At 36.5% G+C, this 25628-nt stretch overlaps 1 protein-coding gene across 1 annotated transcript in view; it reads left to right on the top strand.

Annotated features, from left to right (window-relative positions):
- The window catches only part of LOC149534502 (uncharacterized), a 52918-nt gene extending 28093 nt beyond the window's left edge, over positions 1-24825 (top strand). The window contains exons 2-5 of the mRNA XM_089805688.1: positions 22365-22610; positions 22742-22940; positions 23079-23354; positions 23498-24825. Coding sequence (XP_089661814.1) covers positions 22409-22610; positions 22742-22940; positions 23079-23354; positions 23498-24503 — 1683 coding nt within the window. The 5' untranslated portion in view covers positions 22365-22408 and the 3' untranslated portion in view covers positions 24504-24825. The remainder of the gene's footprint in view (positions 1-22364; positions 22611-22741; positions 22941-23078; positions 23355-23497) is intronic.
- The last annotated feature ends 803 nt before the right edge of the window (positions 24826-25628 follow it).

Genomic DNA, 25628 nt, shown 5'->3' with positions numbered 1-25628 from the left:
AGGTTAATACTTATGCTTTCTTAAATAGGTAACTTTGATCTTTTGTCGCTTAAATACCACCATTGATCTTAGGTTTAGGTTAGATTCATCTAGTCTTATTTCCTCCTCCTTCTAGAAACTTTTCAAAACTTCTCTTCGAATCCATGCCTAGAAGTGCTCAAACATGGTTTCCCTTGCAGTAAATGCTCCAGCTCATCAATCCTTATCTTCAACACCCTTTACATATTTCAAAAATTCAACTATGTCGGCCAAGAATCTCAATTCCTGCACAAAATAATAAATGCTAACACTCGACCAAAACTATGTACCTTAGCCTCGATCATCACCAAATAACTCAATCATCACTAACTACCTTGCTTGGCTTATACTGCCTTCGCTCGGTCCAACTTCTCTCATACTTCATCTTTACTAACACTCGGTTGACGCTATATTTTCTTGACTTCTATTGTTCATTCAGTCAACACTAGCACAACTCAGCTTCAACTATAAGTTCCTTAATGTTCTACTTTGAATCTCTGTTTATCCTATGTATTTGTTCCTTCATTGATCATCTCTTTTAGGCTTCAACACAACTATCTCCTTCACTTAGTGTTATGATTGAACAATACATTATCTTGTCAAGGTCCATCTGATCATGTGCCCATTGTAATTCCACATAACTCAACCTTTCCAATAGGTCTTCTTGTTATCTCTTCTTTTTTGTTGGTGTAATCAAATATTCACTAATTACACTTACTTAAGCTTACTTAGGATAATGCATTTCATAGTAGTTTGTGATTGAGACACTTGGGAGTTTACACCTCAATTAAACACACAGTGTAGGAGAATTCCACTCTAGGTGGTCATAGTTGTTATCTCATTCCACCTTTAGTGCACATATCACATTATCACCCTCATCATCATACATACTTCATTGCATAATGGAGGATGATCCACTTTTCGTAGACATATGATTACACCTTGTGTGGGTGATAGCTTATCTTCTCCTTATCATTGTCTCTTATTGCCTCTCCTATATAAGGAGGCCTATTATGTACATTTCAAATCAATCCATTGGATGTCAATCAACCATTATCAATAATAGCTTTCTTGCATCTTCATGCAATTGTCTTGCCAGTCTCTTGTGGAAGTGATCTTGGTCTTTCATTTGATCTTGGGAGTGTTGTAGAGTCACCTAAAACTCTAACATGGTATTAGAGCTCTCATGGTGTAAAGACCTCTACTCAAGAAGTGCAATCTTGGCTTGACTTATTGTTGGTGCAGCATTAACAATTTGGACATTGTAATTTGGAGGAGATTTCGGGAGTCTTATTTTGTGACCTTCTATTATAGGCAAAAATTGGAGGTTGTTGGTGCTAATCAGAGGTTGGCATCATATAGAGGAGGTCCCAAAACCCCTAAATCAAATTTTTTTTCATCCAAATCGGACATCTGAGGCCAAATCTAGAGTCATTTGATTTTGAAGGTGCGGTGGTGGCAATTTAGAAAAAATAATTTCAAAGGCGATTTTCAAACAGTGATATCTCCCTCATACGAACTCCTTTTTCCAAGCAATTTTTTTTGTTTTGGGGTAGAATTTCACAATCTACATAGTGGTGTAGGTGATTTTAGATCATTGTCTCTGAATTTTTCTAAAAATCTAAAATCCCGTTTTCTGCAACTTTCAAGGCTCTATTTGGGCACATTCAATAACATTTTCAGGTGCAATTTTTTTGAAAGTGCATAATTTTTCCTCTACTTTCCAGATCTGTAATAAGATTTCAATGATTTGGAGTGGGCATATCACTTTGAGAAATAGGTCTTCTTTGGCAATATTTGCACTTGGTGAATACTTGGATTGCCATTTTCTTAATTGAATCAGTAATTTGAAGGAGTTATCAGTTGATTTCAGTCATTATTTGATTCATTATGGATTTTCAAAAGTTCCATTTCTCACTCCATATAACTATCACAAATGGAAACAAGCAATTTCTAATTAGTTGATGAGTATTGGATTGCTTAGAATGATTCTTGGACAGGATCTAGAACTAGCTATAGGTGTTGCAGAAAGAAGGAAATGGTTTGATAGAAGAGATAAAGTACTTGGCTCTCTTAGATCTACCATCTCCAATGATTTGTTATATCATATTGCATCCTGCACACATCCTCATGATGCCTGGACAACATTGGAAGGAATCTTTGGTAAACCTGATAGAATAAGAAAAATAAAATTGGAGAATGAGCTTATAGGTCTAAGTTCATGTATTTTGACAATATTCAAGACTTTTTAGTTCCATTAGATTGGAACTTTCTAATTGTGGCATTACTAAAGATGATGAGCAATTGATATTATCTATTCTTTCCAAGCTAGCCCTGAATATTCAATCTTTGTTTCTACATTCTATGCTACTATAGATGCTCTTGGTAGTGCATACAAAATGGCTTCTCTTGATGAATTTGCAGCTCAGCTATAAGGGAACAAGCAAAGTTAGCACACGGGTCAATTGAAGCCTTTAAAGCATCAAGCATTGGTTGCAAATGACTCCTCTCCAAAGGCTCCCAAAGGAAAGGGAAACAAACAACACAAGGATCTTAAGCAACATGAAAAAGGTGATGACTCTCCTTCACAACATAATATTGAATCCAAGTCCTCTTCAAGAGAGGAATCATCTAGAAGAAAGAGAGATAAATGTGCTTATTGCAAAAAGTTAGGACATGATGAGCATAAATGTTTCTATAAGAAGATTGATGAGCTTACTCACATTCTTCAAAAGAACAATATTCAGTTGCCCTCATTAGTGTCTTCTCCTTCTAAATATCTGACAACTGCTACATCTACATCATCATCTAGAGGCAAAGGACAAGCACTCATTGCTTCCACACATCTTGAACAAGGTAAATGGCTTCTTAATTTAGGTGCATCATATCATATGGCATCTTTTATGGATATGTTTTCTTCTATTGAGCCATGTACTTCTCCACCTATATTGATGGGTAATAAAACATATAAGAAGGTTTGTGGGAAAGGTTCTATTCCTATGGAAGAGGGTACATTTAATGATGTTCTTTGTGTACCATCCTTGACCACTAATATCCTTTCCATTTACCAAATTACTCATGGGGCACAAGGTAAAATTGTTGAGTTCACTCCTGATTATGTCTATATTAGGGACATAGAGACTAGAGATGTCATAGCTATGGGAGTTGTTGACCATACATCATGTTTGCATTCTTTTGCACATTTTGTTGATAATGATGATGATATTCATGATGTAACTAACCCTTTATCAAGGGTGAATAATTCATGTGAGGAGAACATTGGACACTTGAATCATTTTGCTCTTGAGACAAGTATTGAACTTCCCACTCCACCTCCTACTTCTTTAGACATGAGCTGTACTATTCAGCACAAGGATCTTTATGCTTCAGATCTTACAGTGTGGGATGAATTCCTGGATTCTCTTTCAAACAAGTCTCATAATGCAAATTTGGTTAATACATCTAAGGAGGTCTCTCTTTGAGATACTTCTTCACCTTTTTTGGAGATTGGATTTCCCAACTCTTCATGTTCTCTTGGTTTTTCACATCTCATAGGTCAGCTTGATGGTGTGATAGAATCTTTGAGCTTGGAGACACCTATTCAGTCTTCAGAGATACATACATGGAGACCTTCTTCCTCCTTCCTCACTTTTTACATGGAGTGGCTTCTTCATCATTTGATGTATTTATCTCTTCCTAAGGGGAAACATGTTTCTTGTAGGCATTGGATTATATTTTTCTTGCAGGTACTCTTCATCTACATTGGAGCTTCTTCATTATAGTGGGGGATATCATGTCTTCTTATTTCCTGATGTATGCAATTTTTGGGGGGTTTTGAGTACTCCATCCATCCATGCATCTTGTTTTCATCTCTCTTTTTGGAGGAGGGTTTTTCCCGTGAGGTTTTCTCTCTTTCTCCACTTTATGAGAGATTATATTTCATGTATTGCTTTGCATATTGTACGTGGGTACCTAAAATGGCCTAGTAGTCGGGACCCATTTTGCATTGTGGGATTAAGTGCATTCCCCTAAGTTGCACTTAAGGGGGTGGGGTGTTGGTGTAATTAAATATTCACTAATTACACTTACTTAAGCTTACTTAAGATAATGCATTTCATAGTAGTTTGTGATTGAGACACTTGGGAGTTTGCACCTCAATTAAACACATGGTGTAAGAGAATTCCACTCTAGGTGGTCATAGTTGTTATCTCATTCCACCTCTAGTGCACATATCACATTATCATCCTCATCATCACACATACTTCATTGCATAATGGAGGATGATCCACCTTTCGTGGACATGTGATTCCACCTTTTGTGGGTGATAACTTATCTTCTCCTTATCATTGTCTCTTATCGCCTCTCCTATATAAGGAATCCTATTATGTACATTTCAAATCAATCCATTGGATGTCAATCAAGTCCATTATCAATAATAGCATTCTTGCATCTTCATGCAATTGTCTTGCCATTCTCTTGTGGAAGTTATCTTGGTCTTTCATTTGATCCTAGGGTTGTTGTAGAGTCACCTAAAACTCTTAATATTTTCAAATCCTCTTCATCAATCATCTTGATATAGTACTTTTCTCAAGGAGAAATTGTCTCATCAATAAGGTACGACATCAATTACAACATAACAATTGTTCCAATTATAATTTCCAATAATATGTTATCCGCACTTAAAAGTATATTTAGGATCCTATCTTGATGCTATATCTATGTTCATAAAAAGATATGCAATTAAGAGAGAGTTTATGGAAAGCGGGTACTAGTAAATTGATTATATCTTTTGACATAGATGAAATTTGGTTTAGCATGTTTAGAGTGGTCAGAGACATGTTGAGGAATGTTATGGTTGAGGTGGCAAAATCAGATATTCAGTTCAAGTCGACATATTGAAGACTCGTCATAGTATTATTTCATGCGAGACGACTATTGTAAAAATAATTTAACTGTCATGTAATATTTATTGTAATATATTAAGAATTTTCTATATAATTATTCTAAATTGAGAAAGCCTCAAGCCTGACTCAATACTTATTTTAGGACTTGGTATAAAGAAAAGACCTTTTCCTTGTGGTAAAGTGTGAAGTTTATGATTCTGATCAGTGATATTGTTGTGCAAACTTGAATACAAATTTAGCTAAATCAGAGCAAAGATTAATGTGGATTTATGTACTATGAGCTTCAAAGGAACTATATTGGAAATGGAGTTGTTGTTTAGTCAGTTTGTAAGTCTTGGATATGCTTATCCGGAAGATTATCTAGTGATCACTATTTCTGAAGCTATTTGGATAGTGGGTTCAATGGTCCTCCTTTCAACTCCTAATGGGGTTGGCACAACTCCTAACAAAGTTAGAATCTTCTAACACGGATTCAAATTCTCATAACAAGGACTCATATGTACTAATTGTATTTCATTGGCTCCTAATAAAGTCTATCCTTTCACAAGGAAGTTTAATATTAGTACATCATCTTGTGGGCATCATTCCCACTGAGGTTTTCCCTTTGATCAATGGTTTCCCTAGTTAACATATCTGGTGTTATTGTTCATGGTTATCTTTCTATGGTTGTTGTATCTATTGTTTACATGTTTCAGAATTAATAATGATATTGAGAGTTATTTTAAGCATATAATTGATTCACGCCCCTCTCTTAGTTATCTTGGTGGACTTTACTTTCTAACAAGTGCAGTGTCAATCGAGCAATTTCAATGTCAATCGAGTCTAATGTTGATTGAGCAACATGTAATGTTAACCAAGCATGAAAAGGAAAAATAGTTTCAAAATTTTTTTATTCTAAGACCAACATTTGATGAAAATAAAGATTATTCAAGAAGTTTCGAAGATAAGGATGAAGTTTGTTATGATACCAAGGACTGGAGAAATTGAAAGAAGATCTAATGGAGGAGATTTATCAATTCAAAATAGAGCAAGAAGTTCAAAGTATATTTTCTGAGCATCTAGATTCAATGAACACGAACCTGATAAAGATCTAACAATGTGATTAAGCGAAAAAGCCTGGAAGATTCTAGAGGAACGATAAAAGTTTTCTATTTAAAGGATGAAAACAATCTTTATTATTGTTGATTGAGTTGATTGTTTCTGATTAAGTTGATGTTGAAGAAGTAAGGAGAATTGATTAGAATCACATTATGAAGATCAATCAAATGAAGTATTAAGCAAATGTGTGAATCGGCCAATAAGGAATCAAACATAGATTGAGTGACTCAAAGATCTAAACAAGCAAGGTAATGCTAAACATAATAGATCATTTCAATGTTACTTTCTAATTATTGTAGTAGATAAATCTCTTTACAAAGTGGACCTAAAAATCTTTCAAAATCCTATATGGTGACATTCTTTAGAAGTTTGAAAGAATGAACAAAGTCTTGTTGATCTTTGGCAAAAATCCTTTGACAAGGTCACATTAACAATATGCATGTAACCTTTAACAAGGTTGGCTCCTACCAAAGCTTACTTCAGAAGAGTGAAAATTTTGGGTTGTCGGTTCCCATGTGGTTTTCCCTTTATAGGTTTTTTACTTTAAATACTTGTGACAGTTTGTGTGGATGCTTATGATGTTGCAAGTTTATTTCATGTTTATTAATTATTCCTGCAACTTAGTATAAGCTGGGAGATAACTCAGATACTCAGTATACTAAGTTGACAGTTTATTACAAAGTTTATAATAGTTTATATTTTGATATTGGATCTGGTTATCAAGTTAGTGATTAGAAAGATTAAAGTGTTTAAGTTGGTGATAATTTATTTTTAAAGGCTTGTAGGATAACTAGTTATAATTGACTCACCCCCCTCTCAATTATGTAGCATTTCTTACAAGAGAATATGAACTCCTAGACCCCACACGAGGGGCTCAACCATCCTACATTCCTCTGTTAATTGATATGTGTGAAAAGAGTGACTAACAAAGTCACAAAATTTAAGTCCAACAACATGACTAATCCCAACCTAAAATAAGTCTCAGTGCACCCTCAATACCCACCCAAGAAATTAACTTTCATCCAAGTGCCATAGACAAAAAAATCTAGGCAAGAACAAACACTAATAAAGAAACAGCAATGCCTAACAAAAACAAACCAGAATATGGTCAGACCAACTACAAAACCAATTGTGAAAAGGCCCCCTAAACCTCGAGGAAAAAATGACATCCTTGCCAAACAAGCCAAAAATAACATCACTAAATATATATTTTTTTTAAATTAGAATTTATTAGAGAAACTATATAAAATGTTTTATCAAATTGTTAAAAAAGTAATTTTTTAAATAGCGTACTCCAAGGGCCATTGTTGTATTTCTCTTATTTGTTTCTTTAGAACTTAATATCTCACATGGTAGACATAATTGTTGTGATGTGGAACCTAATCAAACTCAAAGGATTATTTGGCGCAGTTTTCCTCCAGATTATTTATACGGGGGTTTGGGGGTAGCGCCCCCAAGACAGGGTCAAGGGGCAGCGCCCTTGTGGGGTCCTGGGGCAATGCCCCTGGTGTGCTCCTTGTCGCAGTACAGGGTGGGGTTGCGGGGGTTTTCGGGGGCAGTGCCCCCGAAGCCAAAAATGTCCTTATATTGTAAAAGGCGTCGGCTGCTACTTTTCCTATTGGACGACTTATTCCAGCCCTAATTTTGTAAGCGGCAAAAGCTTGTATAAAAATGCTTAGGGTTAGGGAATTCATGATATAATGTGTGATGAAAAAATTGCTTCTTGCGGTGGTATTGAGCTACAAGGGATTACAGATTGTAATCAAGTTGTAATCACTGGATCATAATAATATTGGACTTGCTATTGGTGGACGTAGCCCAGGGATTGGGTGAACCACATTAAATTTTGGTGTCTTGTGTTCTCTTATGTGCGATTTATTATTGTCTGATATTGGTTATATTTGCATGTAACTGTTATTTCTGTTTGAGGTTAATCCTAACAATAATATCTCACATTATGTTATTATTTCATTTATTGGAGATAAAGTGTCTATGAAATAGATTTTACTTCCTCTTCCTCCATCTTATTTTAATATTCTGTACGATATCTGTGTATATATAGACACATGCACCACACACGTGTAGAAAATTAAATTAGCACATCGGTTACTGTGATAATAATATATTGCCTTTTTTTTTTTTTAATCTTTATACTTTATTTTCTTTGATAATTGAGGCAAAATTAGAAACAATCACTAGACTACAATTTGATTTCATGCTACAAGAATCTACATAATCATTTATAAAAGTTCTTTACAACGTCTTGTAATCGCAATCCTTAAAAAAAAAATCCTAATGGTGATCCCGCTAGGTGTGACATATGTCTAATACAAAGACCTTTTTGACAACAAATCGATTATAACATTCTTCAAGGATTTTGTTTTTTCTAGAAATGCAGCAAGGACTCTAGTCAATAATGGTGGAATATACTTCGAATTTTCTTAGATCAAAATATTAGTATGTTGATATTTTCACAAAGTCATTTCAAACGATTTTTTTTAATATCAAAGATAAAATTTTAGCATCATGGAACTATGGCTCTACTCATACCTTGATTGTAAGTAATAGGGGTAGTGTGACAATATCTGATTCTACCTTTTTGTTTTTTAATTTACCGTATTATTTTTTATGTCAAAATTTTGAAAATTTAATCTCTTATGAATTGTGAATATACTTTCGTCTTAGAAGAAAAATATGTTTTGATTACGGTAATAGAAGGTTTTGAAGGGACCTGAAATCCTTTAACAAAAAGAGATAATAAAGATATCAATATGCAACAACTAGAGGTGAGAGGTAAAATATGCCCTAAAAAATGCTATCCTCAAGAATATCTAGAAAAAGGAGCCTAAAACTAGAAGAAAGATAGCAACAACTAACTACATAGAAAATAACAAGGAGAATAGAAAGCAATATAAGCCAAGTCCTTAAGTGCTTCAGACACCTCAACCTCCAATTGGATCATTTCCATTGCCGCCTTCTTTAGGTCCTTATGTTCTGAAGGTAGGTTCTCAACTTCATTCTTCAAGTTTCCCCAAGTTATTTTGCTAGGTCCTAAGGACTCTTGACCCTTGGCCCACTCCAACTGGATGATCTATTTTTCCTAATGCATCTTGTCAAGGTTTTCCACCAATTTGTTTGTTGAATCTATAGTAATTTTGATACTTTTATGGCATTGTGTCATCACCATTTGAAAGAATTCTTTCCCACTCTTTAACTTTATTCTCCATATGAGAATATTTATTCTCATTATCCTTTTTCAATTACTCTAATTCATTAATTGTCTTCTTAAACCATTCAACAATCAACATTTTCTCCAACAAAGTTCACAAATTTTGTCCAAATTCAACACCATTATCAACAGTAACCCTAATAGTGTTGTCTTTAATGTGCCTTGCAATCAAGTTTTCTAGTACTTTGAGTTTGCTTCCCATAGCTCTTTTTTCTAAATTTTCAACTCCTTAATTTCATGCCATAGCCATTTAAAAAGAGAGAAAGAATCTCTTGCATTTTTCTTGGCCATCCCTAGAGCATCGCAATAATCTTCACAGTCTGGCTCAAAATGCTTGGAATTAGTTTTAATTCCAACGAACACTCAGATTTTTCCTTCGTATGGTTGCCTGCCTTATGCGACAAAGTCATGTTGGGCTACTATGGATGAGGTGATAGAGATTTCAACCTACTGTTTATTATTATTTTCTTCTTATAGTAATTTCTTCTGTCCTTTTCCAAACATAGACTTAGCCATTGGACTAGAAATAAAAGGATCCTTTTTACCTTGGGGTTTCAACGCCAAATATTTCTACTTTTCCTTTCTAGAAGTTCTCAACCTCAATTTAGATTTAGGGGTCGTTTTAATTTTAGTAAAGGGGATATATTCTTCCTCCTCAGACTCTATATATTTCCCTTTCCTCTTCATAACCATTTTTGGAGTTTTCTTAACTTCTCAGGGAGGCTCAACATCTTCCTCCCCATAATCTATGTCATCCTCCTCTTCAGTTTCATTATTTGTCTCACCCACACTAGTATCATCATCCTTTGACACCATGGTAAGATTGGAGGGAGCAAGAAGAGGTTTATAGTGGTAAAAATCAAAACAAACAAACCCTCATGAAGAATGGTCTTTTCATAGGTTTCTTCTTGGGCTATTTAAAGATGGATTTAAGGGAAGACCACAAGTAAAAAGGAAGGGAGACCTTCTCACTGTGACAAAAATGATTCAACAAAACAAAATGATATCTGAACAATTTGTAATATAACCATCAAGAGTTAAATAATCCATTAACATTGAGTACCTGGTTCTATATCGACTTAATCTTGAATTGGTCGAAGTAGCTGGTTTTCTTCTCCTTATTCTCGGATTTCTCCTACTCTTCCACTATTTTTGGAAACCTCTAGATAATTCTGAATATTTCCAGTCCTGATAAAACTTTAACCTTTCTGTTGAAAGGTCAGCAATGTCATCTATCACATTCTCATTAATTGACACCTTCCAAATAACACAATGTTACCATCTTTCCAGCTCCTATCAAAGTGCTCTATGATTTTTGGATCCTAGTTGTGGAGTCACTCTAGGTAAGGTGTAAGACCACCATTCTTCAAAATGTTCCACATTTTATGTTTTGTCTTTGAGATTTTCACAATTAATAGGTTTGACTCTCCTCTAATCTCCTCCTATGTCTATGACAGAGTTCTAAAACATACCCAACTTGCATACACAGTCTAGTGGAAGAAAAACTTCAAAGACATGGTAAGAAACACCCAAGATCTGTGTGGCACTTTATTGATAAACTATGACTATGAGTATTATACACATGAACCATAACTTCAAAAATAGTACCCCACCAAGTAATGATGCCACCTTTCTTTTCAAATTTAATTCCATTGTTTAAGGTAAAACCACTTCCACTATCGTCATCCTATCACGAAGTAAGAGCATGCTGATCTCTACCTCCACCATGTCTTGACCTTGTCATATGTTGAGAATAGATTGAAGAAGCTAATCAAGGAGGGAGATTGTTGAGATCAGATTAAAGAAGATCATTTTTGAGGGAGATTGTTGAGAGATACAAAGTATGATCAATATATATGTTTCAATCATTGTTTTGTCATTGATGTCAAACCTACTAATTACTGGTAAGACAACTACTTATATGATTTAAATACTATCGCTTAGTTGATTGATGAAGAGGATTCGATCAAAAGATGTAACAATAGCACTTAGAGGAAAGGTTGAGTTATGATTATGTAAAGGAGTACAAGAATCAGTTAAGACAATGATAACATGATGTATTGATAATCTAGTTAAGGTTACAAAGGCCGGTTACACTAAGAAAGTATAGAAGAATAATTTACACAAAGTTTGTCTGCAAAGCTTGACCAAGTGGATAGTAAGTGCCGAGAAAAGTCAGTGCAAGCCATGTAGAAAATCAATTGGAGCCAAGTAAAAGTTTATTCTAATGTTTGTCGAGTAGAATAGTGGATGCTGAGTAAAGTTTAGTTGATGCTGAGCACTAGTAAACTTTAGTTTGTGCCGAGTGATTTTATAGAGGATGTCAAGCAACACAATATGTGCCGAGCATCAGAAGCCAGATAATGCCGAGTGGCTGCATTATTTAAAAGATTGTAAATTTGATGGATCTGAGCCAAAAAGTTTGTTTTCTTGGATTGTGTGAACTAGGTGAAGATAAGGTTGATCAGCTGATGACACAGAATTCAAGGTAAATTATTTTTAGGTGAATTCAAAGATGATTCAAGGAGAAGTTTCTAGAAGAGATATGGAATGTGGGCTAGATTCATTATATCCTACCTAATCCATCCTAACCCTAAATTGGACAATGGAGAATGAGCGGCAAAAACTCTTAATTTTCTATTTATAGGAATGGCTGGTCAGAAGCAAAGGTTGTCATGTGCGAGAACCTAAGGAAGACAAGGAGTCAGGGGTTTTGCTTCATCAAGTGACCTAAGAGAAGAGATTGCATTGGCATGTTAAGCAAGAAGGCTTAAGGGTATGAATGCTCGAAGGGTGAACAAGCTATTAGAGTTGCAATGTATGAAGGCCAAGCAGAATGGAGGACTGAACAATGATCTATAATCTGCAAATGAAGTTGTAAGTTGTTATTAGATCAAGCCTTACTATTACTCTCTAACAATTGTATCAGTCTAAGGTAAATCCTTTGGTTTAAGGATGACCTAACAATCATTTATAAATCCTTTAACCAGGTGATATTCTGAGTGAATGGTCTAAAGTCCTTTAATAAGACTCAATCCTAACAGGGTGATTGAAATTCTTTAACAGGGCCACATTTAACAGTGTGTATTGTAACCTTTAAGAGGGTTGGCCTTTCATAGGGTATCACTTTAGAAGAGTGAAAAAGAGTAGCATGTTACTGGTGGTTTTTCCCAAATTGAGTTTCCACGTAAATCATTGTGTCAAATGTGCTAATGAATCTGTTATGTTTCATGTTTACATTTCTGCAAGTTGATTTGCCCATAATCTACAAGTTTTTAAGTGATTGCATAATCTTATGAATGCATGCATGATGAATAATGTTTTATGGGTTTACTAAGCTGTGAAAAGATTTATTTATACATCTAGACCTTGAATAATTGATTCACCTAAAGTATTCCAATAGTCATATTGATAGGCAGTTACTCCCAACTCCCTTATTACCAAAATAGTCAGCAATGGAGTTTGTCTCATGATAGATATGAGAAATATAACACATTTCAAATGAAGGAATTACATCTTTCAATTTTTTTTCTTCCAATTCTCAATTGTTCAAGATGGCTTATGCTTACCCTTGAGGTAGCTTATAATGTTGTTAGAGTGGTCACTGACCCAAACTTTCTTGTAGTCTAGTTGGTGAGCCAGCATAAGACCACCCCTATGACTTCAGCTAGATGGTTAGTTTGGATTGGAATAGAAATATGTTTATATTATTTATAATTATATTTATTTAACATGTAGAAGAATTTAAGTTATCTTTAGAATTTATAATATTTTATTAATTATTTTATAAATTTTCAAAAAAATAAAAGAGTGATGTATTTTTTAATAATTCTTTATTTTTGTATACTAAAACAAAAAGAATCCATATACATTTTTTTTCTTCTAATAAATTGGTTCTTTAAATTTATACAATTAGTCATTTATTTATTTATTTATATTGCACACCCCCTTAATAATTCCTTTGTTCTAACATTGACAAGGACAATATGTCTTTGACAAGTTGCTCTTTAATACTGCTTTGCCCCCATATTCAAACTATAGATGTTGGATTAAAATCCCAAATAGAATCATAAATACACCTACACAAGTGTTGTTTTGTTTTCGAAACAACAAACAATATGCAATACACTTAAAACAAGAATACAGATAGGGCTGGAAGAAAATTTCAAGTTTCTATTAATCACTATTTGCCAAACTCAAATTATACTAAGATAACAAACTAACCATCTACAGCCATGAAGTAGGCATGTCACTCACTTTGATACATGTTGGTTAACAGTATGTCTTCCTTAATTTTATGGTTTATAACTTGACTCTTAGTGTGCCCAATGGCAAATGGAAAAACAAAGCAGCTAACAATATAATGGGTCAGCATAATAATCTATCAAAAACCCTTGAATTGAAAGGTACAACTCCCATTTAAATGCAAGATTTGCAATGAATTTATTTTTAAGTTTTTGGGGTATGCTCTTAACCAAAGAGCAATAGAGGCCAACAACCAGATTGTTTAACACTTAAAACAATCCAAGCAATCTTCAAAGAAAAGGACTATCTTCTAATATGCAATCTATTCTAATTAAGAATGCAAGATTGGAAAACATGCAAGACTACCTACATCAATATGAGAGGAGGAAAGATGACTAAATTAAAGTTCCCGGTTTGCTGAGATAACTAAGATTTGACAATTCCTAGACTATCCCCGTTTCAACTACTTCATTAATCAAATCTCGCACTTCTCATATAGTCAATGAAACATACATGAAATATTATGCACAACACAAGGGAAAAGAATAATACTTCTACTGAGGAAAATAAATCTTATAATCCATTGAAATGAAAGAGATAAAACCAAGTTTACTTGCAATCTTTCCATTTTTAGTTACAACACATTTATGCCAAGTATTATATAGTAACTAAATGAACAACAAATTAAAATGTAGACTCAGAGTCACACACAGTAGTTCTAGCTACATGGGTTTGCCCACAAAATAATTTGCCTATCTTATTTACTTCTCAAAAAGTTACATATATAGGCCTCTACAAAATGGTCAGTAAAATTTAATGATTGCATCACAGAGAATCTCTAAATGGAGGAAGCTAAAAATAGCACTTCACTGGTCATTGTCCATTACAGAGTCTAAGCCTACTGAAAAAATGCCAAAAATGGCTACAAAGAGAATTGAGAGAGAACAGAGATCGACAAATGCTTGAGAGCATATTAGAGCAGCATGTTTTCTTTGGGGTGATGGCAGCATTTGTCTTCATGTCGATCACCTCTTGCAACAATTCCAATTGGTCTGTCAATCTATTTGATGCTATGTGCATGGTCGTTTGATGACTAGACATTGCCTCCCTCAGTTTGTTAGCATCTAACAATAGATTCCCAATTTTTTGATGAGCGGGGGATCTTGGTTCTTCATTTGATCAATCCATGATTGACCAATTTGACAAAATTTCCTTTCCTCCTGCAACTTCAAAAGAAAGTTATTTTTCTCTTCTTCATTTGGATCAAATGTACTGGTTGAAGTGCTTCCAAGTTCAATTCTGATATAATCCAGCAATTCTTTGTTTGAGGACTTCAATACCTCCTTTTCCACCCTTAAATCCTCTAGTCTGTCTTCTATCTTTTCATTGGTAGACTTCCATATATTAACCATGGAATCATGCATGGGATACCAATGTCGATCATTCTGATTTGAAATCATTGGCACTGAGTTCATGGAACTTTCCCTCCTTTTGAGGCTCTACTATCTCCATTAACATGTGACCAGTTGAGGGATCAGTGGCCAACATTGCTATGGACTTCTGCTTCTTTGTCTTTTGTGATTTTGGCTAAGAAGAAGTTGCTTGCGTGATGAGGTCTTTGGATTGGGCAGCTTCCTCATATCTTCACTTTTCCCGATCAATGGTCTCCTCCAACCATGACTTGGTTGAGAGGACATAGATTGCTGATTCAAGGGTTGTGGGGTTGAAGAGCTTCCTTGCCATTGGGGGCATCCCTTTGTTCTAAGTGGCAATGGGGAAAGTAGTCACTTTAGTAATTGAGAGGGCCAAGGTATCCCCTTACTAAGATACATCCTACTCTTGACCATCCATGGGATTGGTGTCACCATCAAGGTTGATGACTTGGATAGGGGAGGAAGGCTTGGACACTGAATTCTCTTGCTCTTCATCCTTCTCCTTGTCCCCAAATTTTCCTGTATCTAAAAGAGAACCTCATCCATACGTAGGGATAATCTGAACATTCTTCTCCGAAGGTTGATCTCCACCTTGGCCAATAGACTGGGTTGGGTTCGCTAATGTTGAAGTGGCAGTAGTGGTGGATGTCACTGCAGTTGACCGAGCAGTTCCAGAAGCAACTCCACCAGTAGAGCCTATGCTTCCCGTTCTTTTGTTTCTTGCTCTAGTCCACTCCACTCATTTTTCCATCCTTTTGATGATCCCATGCATCAAGACCTCCATTGTATCAATGATAGGAGCCTCAGGCGGAGTAGACACAATGGAAGTTCCCTTGATCTACTCAAAGGATGAAGGATGCATATAGGAGCTATCATCTGCAAGATCTGGAACATTAACAAAGTCATTATACAACTTAATTTCATTAATTGTGAGCCTCGACCAATACCTCTCCCGGGCCCAATACCTCTCCCAAGTTTGGTATTCATTGTAACATCTAGCTCAATAATCTTCAATGTCTGTACCATTTCTATGAGCATATCCTAGCTTCAAATGATCTCTTATGAAGTTCACATACTGAGGCCTGAGTACCTCATAATCAATCAACTTAATCTTACTCTCAAAACTTTCAACTATATTCTGAGCATTGGATCTAAAGGCACAAGAATAGGGTCCAACCACTACTGGGAAGGAAATCCTGGCTATCTTCTTTACGTTTAAACATAAGGTGTTTACTTCTAGTATTTGTCAACACAATTTGACAAGAACAACCTTGTCCTTAGGGTACATAGGAAGTCTTTTGGGAAAACCATCAAAAGCACCGATTCGTAGGTATGAAAAACTTAGGAATCGGATGGAGCAACTGAACTGGCCTATAGCCAAAATAGCCTCAAGTGAAAATCTTCTCTTGGGACAGCCTTGCAATTCCTGGCACAATCTCATAGTGAAGGTATTGTTCACTTTTAACTCCACTGCAGCCGGAGATGTGGGTAGAATTCATACACCCTCGTATTCTCATCATAGTTTTCAATACTGGAAAGGCCCGGCCACAAGTGATGTGTGGCTAAGGCATATATTAAATATGAGGACATATAAAACTTCTTGAATCCTCTAGCTGAATTCAACCATGAAGCAAACTCATCACATATGATCTCGGCCCAGTCGATTTGTAGTCCCCCGACACATGATTTGCACAAGGAAGAAGTGATGCTCAACAAAATCCATAATTTCTTCCTTTTCTTTCAATCTCAGCAATAGCACTAGGATCTCAACAATCTCCCTTTTCAAATTTGTTCCAAAAAGATTTTTTGACATTTTTCTCTTCTTGGAACGAGGTGCTTGGAACCACATTCTTTGCATATCCTCCCTTCTCAAGGTTTTCTTTTCATTAAACATAGATGCAGAGGACCCAAAATCAATATCACTGTATTCTTCCTATACTGGCACACCGAATGCAGACTGCATTAAGGCCTTATTTATCAAGATAAGGATAGACTGATCAGGAAATAAGATTATCTTTGTTTTCAGATTATATCTTTCGATGCATTCCCCCACTATCTTTGGAGCTTGCATAGCCATGGGAAATACGACAGCTTCTACTAATCCACTTTGTTTCAATTTCTAGGTAATTGGGTGGATAGGTTGAGAATTAAGCCTTCTGTGAAGATCTCCTAAGTCATAGAACTTAAATGAAGTATTAGTAAGATCTTCTTTCCAGGCCTATGAGTCGATCATAACCTGATACTCTGATTGCCATTTGCTTATGATTTCAAAGAGGATGCAATTGCTCAATAAATAGCCGTTGAATAAATGAGGAAGCAAGTTTGAAGCAACTCTGATGAAATAGATGCAGAAATCCAAATGTTGGCACCATACGAATGAAATTAAGTTAACCAACAATCACAACGGTAGGATTTGCAATAAATTTGTTAATCAACAGCTATTTAAAACTTTATGTTTCTATGCATATAAAGTTTCACAAATTCGAAAGCCATATTACTTCACTCAAAGTGATATAGTATCGTGAAAAGCCACTTATCGAAACCAGGGATTTTAGTTTAATGGAAAGTGCCCTATTTACTTCAGATTCCGTAATAGGGATTCACATGATAACTCTATATATTCAATAGGAGAAGCGCGTATCCATCTTTTCGTAAGCTTATCTTTCCTTTGATTTGGAATTGTAGTGAAGGGAATGATCCTTCGATACTTTGGGCATTACATTTTCTATTTTCTCGCATCGAGCATTCGAACACTTGATCTCTTTTATATCAGAAATGCACCTCTATGACTGACTTTACCGGAAGCATCTTTTGGACATCTCCATAGAATATTCTCATACTATAGCCATGTAGGTCTTTATTTCTCAAGTCTTTTGGAGAAGTAGCTTTTTAATTCCCGTAGGACGGAAAGCACCTCTAAGAGCAACAATTTCTAGGGGAAGAAACACTCTAAAGCATTTTCCCCTTGATTTGATCAGATATCTTGAGATGAGATTTTGAGCATGGGTTTACCGTTGTGGGCTCAAATTAATTCTTTTTAGTATCATGCCTGGGTGTCGTTAATGCATAAAAACTTTGAATGGAACACAAGCCATGCTGGCTTTGGAAACAAGACAAAAAGCTTTCATTTCCTTTAGTGAGCAGCTGAAAACTTGCAAACCTGTTCCCTTTCAAAGATATAGATTTTCACCTCAGAATTTTGGTTCGAGACCTTATTAGCTGTAACTTGCACTTCTCTAGACCTGTACATCATAAGTCAAGTGAGTGTACTTCTCTGAATGCTACCGTGACTTTGTTCTCTGGGGTCATGCTTGATAAAGTTCGCCAAGTTAGATCGCTAGCCATATTACTTAGAATCTGAAGGAAATGAGAATGCTGAAGTAAGAAGGAAATTATGGAAACAAGGAGGACTCACTTCTCATTGGGAAGACACTTGAATCATATCCCGACCAAACCTAAATCATATAAGCCCTGAATGTATTGAAATGATAAGAATCTTGCATGGAGGAATTAAGAAAAAGCAAATAGGCTTGGAAAAATATGCAAGGTGGGAACCTTGATGATGTGGCTTTGTGACTCCTCTTCGTGATTTTGTTTTATGTTGGTGGAAAGATGGCACTCCTGCATATGTTACTGCTATGTTCTCATTTCTTATAAGGCTTCAATATGTTAAAAGGCAGCTCAGGATATGGAATAGATAATGTATTGGGAACCTTCACTCTATGAAGAGGCTTTCTCAGGAAGAACTTTATGTCATCACAAGGTAGATTAGAGATTGAAGTTTCTCGGAGGATCTTGGAAGGGATGAATCTCTTGCTTCTAGAGCTCTAGAAGAATGGGTACTTCGAGAGGAAATTTTTTGGAAGCAAAAGGCTAGAGTTGTTTGGCTCTAGGAAGGTGATCAGAAGACTTCCTTTTTCCATAAAACGGTGCAATCTCGCTGGAATCAGATCAATATCTCTTCTTTGGTTAATTCTCAAGGTATACAACTGACTTTCTTGCCAGCTTTGTTCCAGGAGGCTACTCGGTACTTTTCTACCCTCCTCTGAGGACTCTCCTCCTGCTAATAATGAAGAAAATATTATTTTGTCTTGTATCCGTTCCCTTATCACTCAGGAAATGAATGATTATCTCATGCGACCAATATCTTTGGAAGAGCTGGAGGAGCTAGTCTTTGGCATGCCTAAGGGGAAGGCTCTTGGTCCTGATGGCTTTCCAGTTGAGTTCTTTCAGGAATTTTGGGACATCATTAATCATGATTTGTTGGAGGTGGTTAAAGAATCCTATTCTAGCAAGCAAATGCTTCAGGCATTGAATTCTACTCTCTTAACTCTTATTCCAAAGAGAGAGGGTGCTAATCAATTGGAGTTTTTTAGACCAATTGCCTTATGTAATGTGGTTTACAAAGTTATTACTAAGTTGATTGCTAAGATAATTAAAAAGTGGCTCCCCATTATTATCTTAGAAGAACAAGTTGGTTTTGTTGCTGGAAGACAAATTTTGGATGGGTGGTTATTGCTACTGAGGCTATTCACTCTATGGCTACTTCAAGGAAGAGAGCAATGTTTGTTAAGCTGGATATGGCTAAGGCCTACGATAGAGTTAAATGGAGTTTCCTAAGGAGTATTCTTCTTACTTTTGGCTTTAGCTTTGACTGGGTGAGTTGGACTATGAGTTGGTTTACTTCTGCCTCTTTTTTTGTTCTTTTTAATGGTCAACCTTCTCAGCTATTTGGTGCCTCTAGAGGCCTCCGCTAGGGTGACCCTCTCTCCTCATATCTATTCTTCATCATGGTTGAGGGCTTGGGCAGATTCATTAAGTATCAGGTGTCCCAGAATTCTATTCAGGGGTGGCAGTGGCGTAATGGTTTACCTACTCTTTCCCACCTTCAATTTGTTGATGATTTTGCTCTTGCGGGTCTTGCTAGGATCAAGGAAACTGAAGCCTTTTGACATACTCTACACATTTATTTGGCAACTTCAGGCCAAAAAGTTAATGAGCACAAATCTTTCATTTATTTTTTTAACACGCATGATTCTATTCAGCACAGGATTGCTAGTATCCTGTGGTTTCAGATTGGGTCGATTCCTTTGACTTATCTTGGCATCCCTATTGTTGTTTCTAGGCAGCCACGTCTCTTCTAGAAAAAATTGATTACCAAGCTTCAGGATAAGGTAAATCATTGGACTCATAGATGGCTTTTTACTGCTGCTCGGGTTACTCTTCTTCAATTTGTTATCCAAGCTCTTCCTACTTATAGAAGCATGGTTCAGGTTGCTCTTGTTTACTTTGTCAAGGAGTTTGATGCTCTTTTTCGGCAATTCCTTTGGAGTGGTAGTTTGCATCGCACTAAATGGAGCTTGATTAGTTGGGAGACTGTTTGTAGGCCTAAAAAGGAGGGTGGTCTTGGTCTTCGATCAGCTCTCTTGAGTAGTCCAGCATTGGCTGCTAAGCTTTATTGGCGATGGTGCTCTAGACAACATCAACTTTGGGCTCGTATTATCACCCATAAATATTTTCATAGTGTTGATCCTTGCTCTGTTTCTGCACTTCCTCTTGAAGGTCGTGGCTCAATGGTCTGGCATACTCTAAAGACTGGTGCGGTGTTAGTCAAGAGAGGTCTGTTCTGGATATGTAAGGGAGGTTTTGAGGCTTTGTTTTGGTCTGATGCTTGGGATGGATTCCCATCCATATTATCCATGTACCCTCATCTTCAGACTCTTTGTGATTCTTTTCATGCCATTGGATGGGATAAAGTGGCTCATTACAAGACTCCTTATCAATTGGGACCTGTTGTTGGTTATAGATGGAAGCACTCTTCTGATTGGCCTCCTGGAGGCACAGACATGGATCATCAGGAGCTTTCTCAGATTCTGGCCTCTAGAGAGTGTTTCTCTTTGCTAAGTCCAGATGTTCTGGCTTGGGGAGGTACCTTGTTTGGTAAATATCATGTCTCTGCTGGGTATCAGGAGATAACTAGACAATTATTTGGGGATGCTGAGGTCCCTTGGTGGAAACAAGTTTGGAATAAAGTTTCTTGGTCCAAGTGCAATTTTTTTCATGTGGGTAGTGGCTCACAACTGCTGTCTTACATGGGATAACCTTTGTAAACATGGATTTCAAGGCCCCTCTTATTGTGTTTTGTGTGGTAATGGAGAGGAGTCTGTCTCCCATCTATTCTTCCATTGCTCCTGTTCTACTCAACTATGGTACTTTTGGTGGAGTGCTTGGGGTTTCTCTTGTAGGCATGCTTCCTCTTTGCCTGAGTTCTGGGCCCGCTTGGGCATTGCTCCCTCCAAGTCTTCTCCTCTCCATGCTGCTTGGATTGCTGGCCCATCGTTCATGCTCTGGCATATCTGGTTGGAGAGGAATCGTCGAATCTTCCAAGATGTTCGGCTTGGTGTTATGCATCTTTGGTGGAAGATCTCACATTCTCTTTAGGAAACTATTCAAGTGAAATGTGTGCTAGATGGGGGTATGGATCCAATTGATCTTGCTATATGCAATCACCTCAATTTTCATCTTCAGGATGGGGTTGCAGCTCAAAGGTTTCCAAGAGTGTCCAGGAAACTTTGGAATCAAAGGAAAGGTTGGGTGAATCGGGATGGGCATTAGACTCCTCCTCCCCATGGAGTTCTGAAAATTAACACTGATGGTTCTTCTCGAGGGAATCCAGGCCCTGCTGGTATTGGGGGAGTGGCTTGTTGCAATTATGGTGACGTTAAGTTCTTTTTCTCAGTACATAAAGGTGATTACACTAACAATCTCATGGAGGCTTAGGCTATTTTATATGCTGTGGAACAATGTTTCTTGCAGGGATGAAGCAAGATTATCTGTGAGTCTAATTCCCAAGTGGTGGTAAGCTTGCTTTCCTCGCAGGAGTTTGAGGATGTTGGTAGCTGGCCAATGTTGTTAATCAGATTATTCTCTTTTATACCTCTTTTGAGTTCATTAGGTCTATTTATATTCCTCGTGAATGGAACAAAGCTGCTGATTGTTTAGCCAATGGGCTTCTAGTCATGGTCCAAGCTGGACTATTATGGATAGGGGGCAACTTCCCTTTGAGATGTTGCAAGAATTCGATGAACTTGATCAGGATAGAGCTCCTTGTTGAGCTCTCCTTGTTGTATTTCTTTCTGTCTTAATAAATTTTTACCCCTCTTTTTCCAACTTGATGAGAAGTGAGTCACCTAGGAACTACCTTGACAAACAATCTAAACAACATTGCAATGGAAACGAACAAGTACAAACACAAAAAGGATAGACTGAAAGTTCGGCAGCAATACAGTAATTGCAGCTTTTATTGCTTTTTGAGTATATTTGAGGGTTCTTGGATGCAGGATCGAATGTCAATGTGTTTTGAGTTCTTCAAACTCATTCATGGTTAACCTATTGATTTTAGATTTTTTTCCCTTAACAAATGTTTAATTTTGACAGGAACTAGTAGCTTGGACATTTGTGGGTTCTTTCATTATTTATAAATGGATTTCAGACTACATGATCAAGATATTTTAATTTCCAAATGTCGAGTCAACCGGCCTGCTTTGGAGAGAAGGATTAAACATTATTCCAACATACATCAGATTTTATTAGTGGGGGAAGGAGACTTTTCATTTTCTTTAGCTTTGGCCAGTGCATTTGGTTCTGCAGACAACATGGTTGCCACCTCTCTTGACAGCAGAGGTCTATAATATTCCCTCCAAGTTCTCTTTCTATTGACTCTTTTCCTTAAACTATTGCTACTTTTTCAATAATCTCCTGTTTCAATTTTGGTAGTTTCTACTTGATTGCTTATATGTCTCTCAACAATGCAGAGAAGATCACAAGTTCGTATGATTCAGGCCAAAATAACCTCCATAATTTGGAGAAGCGTGGAGCAAAAATATTGCACGGTGTTAATGTAACAGTAATGAATCAGCATGAGATTTTGAGGGAGAGGTTTTTTGATAGAATTGTGTACAATTTCCCTCATGCAGGTTTCTTTGGGAAAGAAGAGGATAACAAACAAATCAGGTAAGTTTCTTCAATTTAAAATTCCTTCCTAGTGCAATGAAATTTAAAAAATAATGATTTCCACCGATTATGTCCTTTACTATGTAGCCATTTTCAATTCCCAAGTTTTATAATTGTTGGATTCTGTTTATTGAACAGGAAGCATCGTCGTTTGCTGAAGGCGTTCTTCAAGAATGGAATGACCATGCTTAACAAAAAGGGAGAAATCCACGTTACCCACAAAGAAAAATATCCATATGACAAGTGGAATCTGGTGGAGCAAGCACAACAATGTGGGCTGGTTCTAAAAGAATCTGTTGACTTCAACAAAGAAGATTACCCTGGTTACACTAACCGAAGAGGAGCTGGACCTGACATTGGCAAGACTTTCTTCTTGGGAGAGTGTAAGACTTACATGTTCATCCCAACTCCAAGGTAAAATTATCAGCGAGTTTAGCTCACTATTTCCTCTTTTTGTTTAAACGCATTGTCAGTTTTAAAAAAAAAATTGTAACTTGTATACTGAAAGCCTCCTTTGGCATCTCCATCATTAATGACCAATTGAATTCTGCGTGTAGGGAATTCATGACCACGCCTAATACTTTGCCCAAACTTTCTTCACAAGGTCATCCAAAGAGCCTTAAAACAGCTATTTTGGAGCTTGAAACTGAAAGGCAAAACAGAAAGGCTGCTGAAACAGCAAAAGCAAATTTGGAGTTCGCATTTAATGAGTTGAAGTCGGTTAAAGATGAGGCATTAAAGGAAAGAGATGCATTAAGAAGGCAAAAAGATGAAGCTTTGCGAGAAAAGGCACAGATCGCCAAACAATTAGCTCAAGCTTTAAGATTGAAAGAAGATGCGACTAAGCAAAAAGATGCGACTGTTTTGGAGCTTGAATTTGAAAGGAAAGCCAGAAAGGATGCTGAAACTGCAAGAGGAAATATGGAGGGTTCACTCAACCACTTCAAAGCGTCGGTATATTATTTGGAACTCAAGAAAACAAATCAACTACAGAGACAAAGAGATGAAGCTCTTCATCAAAAAGAAGCAGCCTGCAGGGAAAAAGAAAAGATTGCCAAACAGCTAGATGAGATCATGAGATCAAAAGAGGAAGCAACAAATGAAAAAGAAAGGATTTTGAGGGAATCCAATTACCTTGACAACCAAGAGACAAAAGTGAACAAACAATTAGTAGCTGAAGCTTTGAGATTGAAGGAAGAAGCAGTTAAGCAAAGAGATGTAACTATTTTGGAGCTTGAATTTGAAAGAAAAGCTAGAAAGGATTCTGAATCTTCAAGAGCAAATATTGAGAGTTCACAAAACCACCACAAAGCGTCAGTGTATAACTGGCAACTCAAGAAAATGAATCAACTAGGGAAACAAAGAGATGATGCTCTTTATAAAAAAGAACTAGACTGGATGAAGAAAGAGAAGATTGCCAAACAGATAAGTGAGCCCTTCATATTAAAGCAGGAAGCAATTATTGAAAAAGAAATGATTCCGAGCGAACCCATTGAGCTTGCCAACCAAATGGAAGAAATTACCTATTGGAATCTCTTTACATCTTATTGCTTTCGTCATTAAAATTATTTCTTCATTGTACATATAGTCCTAAGAAATGAGTCTAGAGAATGAGTTGTTCTCGTAGAGAAGACTACACAGCACATCTTGTGTTTATGAATCTTCTAATTATTAAGTTGACCAGTTTATGTTAATTTTACAACGACACAATCCCAGTTTAAGATAACTGCAGACTATCCTTCCGAGAAGTATAATTTAAATGAAACAGTAAATGTAAATATGGCCCTTAAGATGCCGCCAAACCATGGATTCCCAAAATTTTCATACTTTGTCACATCACATCTTACAGATATAGAATTGAATCTCTGCATAGCATGAAAATAAACTTGGGCTGAGCACAAAAATCTACCAACTGTAGAACCCCGATATTTTTAGATCTACTTTTTATCTAAGTTTCTGTTTATTGTGAAGCAGCAGCTGTAATGAGACTATTCTTGGTTTTCTTCTCAAGTTGGGTAAGTTTTGTTTGTCTTTTCCTTTATTTATTCTTATTATTTTTCAGTAGTACTTCATTTAATGGACGGCTGGTTTAACCAGCACACTCAAAGCGCTGATCACACTTAGGCTGGAGTCTTATGGGCACCTGCTTCCATAAAAATAGAGCAGGTGCTGCTGAGATTTTTTAGGGATATTTAAAAAGGGAAGCGGTACTATAGATTTATATGTGAATCCGCTTCAAAAAAACATAACTGCTAAATTTAAAAAAGCTCGTCTCATGAATTTTGGAATTTTTTTTTAAAAATTATTCATAAGTTTGTTTGGTGGGAATTCATTTGGTGGAAAAATGAAGTGTAGATTGTTGACAAATGGCATAATTCCTCCCTAAGAGTGATGCTAAATTCAGCCCCACCCCTTTTTCACTCGCTCAAATTGAGAGGGCTAAAAATTCAGGGCTCCTATTTTGTAAGAAAAGATTTCAATTAACCTTTTAGCCGCCCCCAAGAAAAGTTTCATGGAGCCACCCACTCCACAAATATAGAGCCCAAGCCCCTCCCATGGGACCCCTGCCTTAGGTGGCTAGTGTGGCCTACCTAATTCATTCAATTGTCCATCTCTTCTAACTGTTTGTTCATGATTCTGTTGGCATATCTTTTCTGTTCTTATGAAACAACAAAATAATGACGTCAT

This window comes from Cupressus sempervirens, chromosome 10 (genome assembly GCF_028749045.1).
Source record: "Cupressus sempervirens isolate cs-2001-9-10 chromosome 10, ASM2874904v1, whole genome shotgun sequence".
Taxonomy (NCBI): Eukaryota; Viridiplantae; Streptophyta; class Pinopsida; order Cupressales; family Cupressaceae; genus Cupressus; species Cupressus sempervirens.
This window is presented reverse-complemented; position numbering and strand designations above follow the sequence as displayed.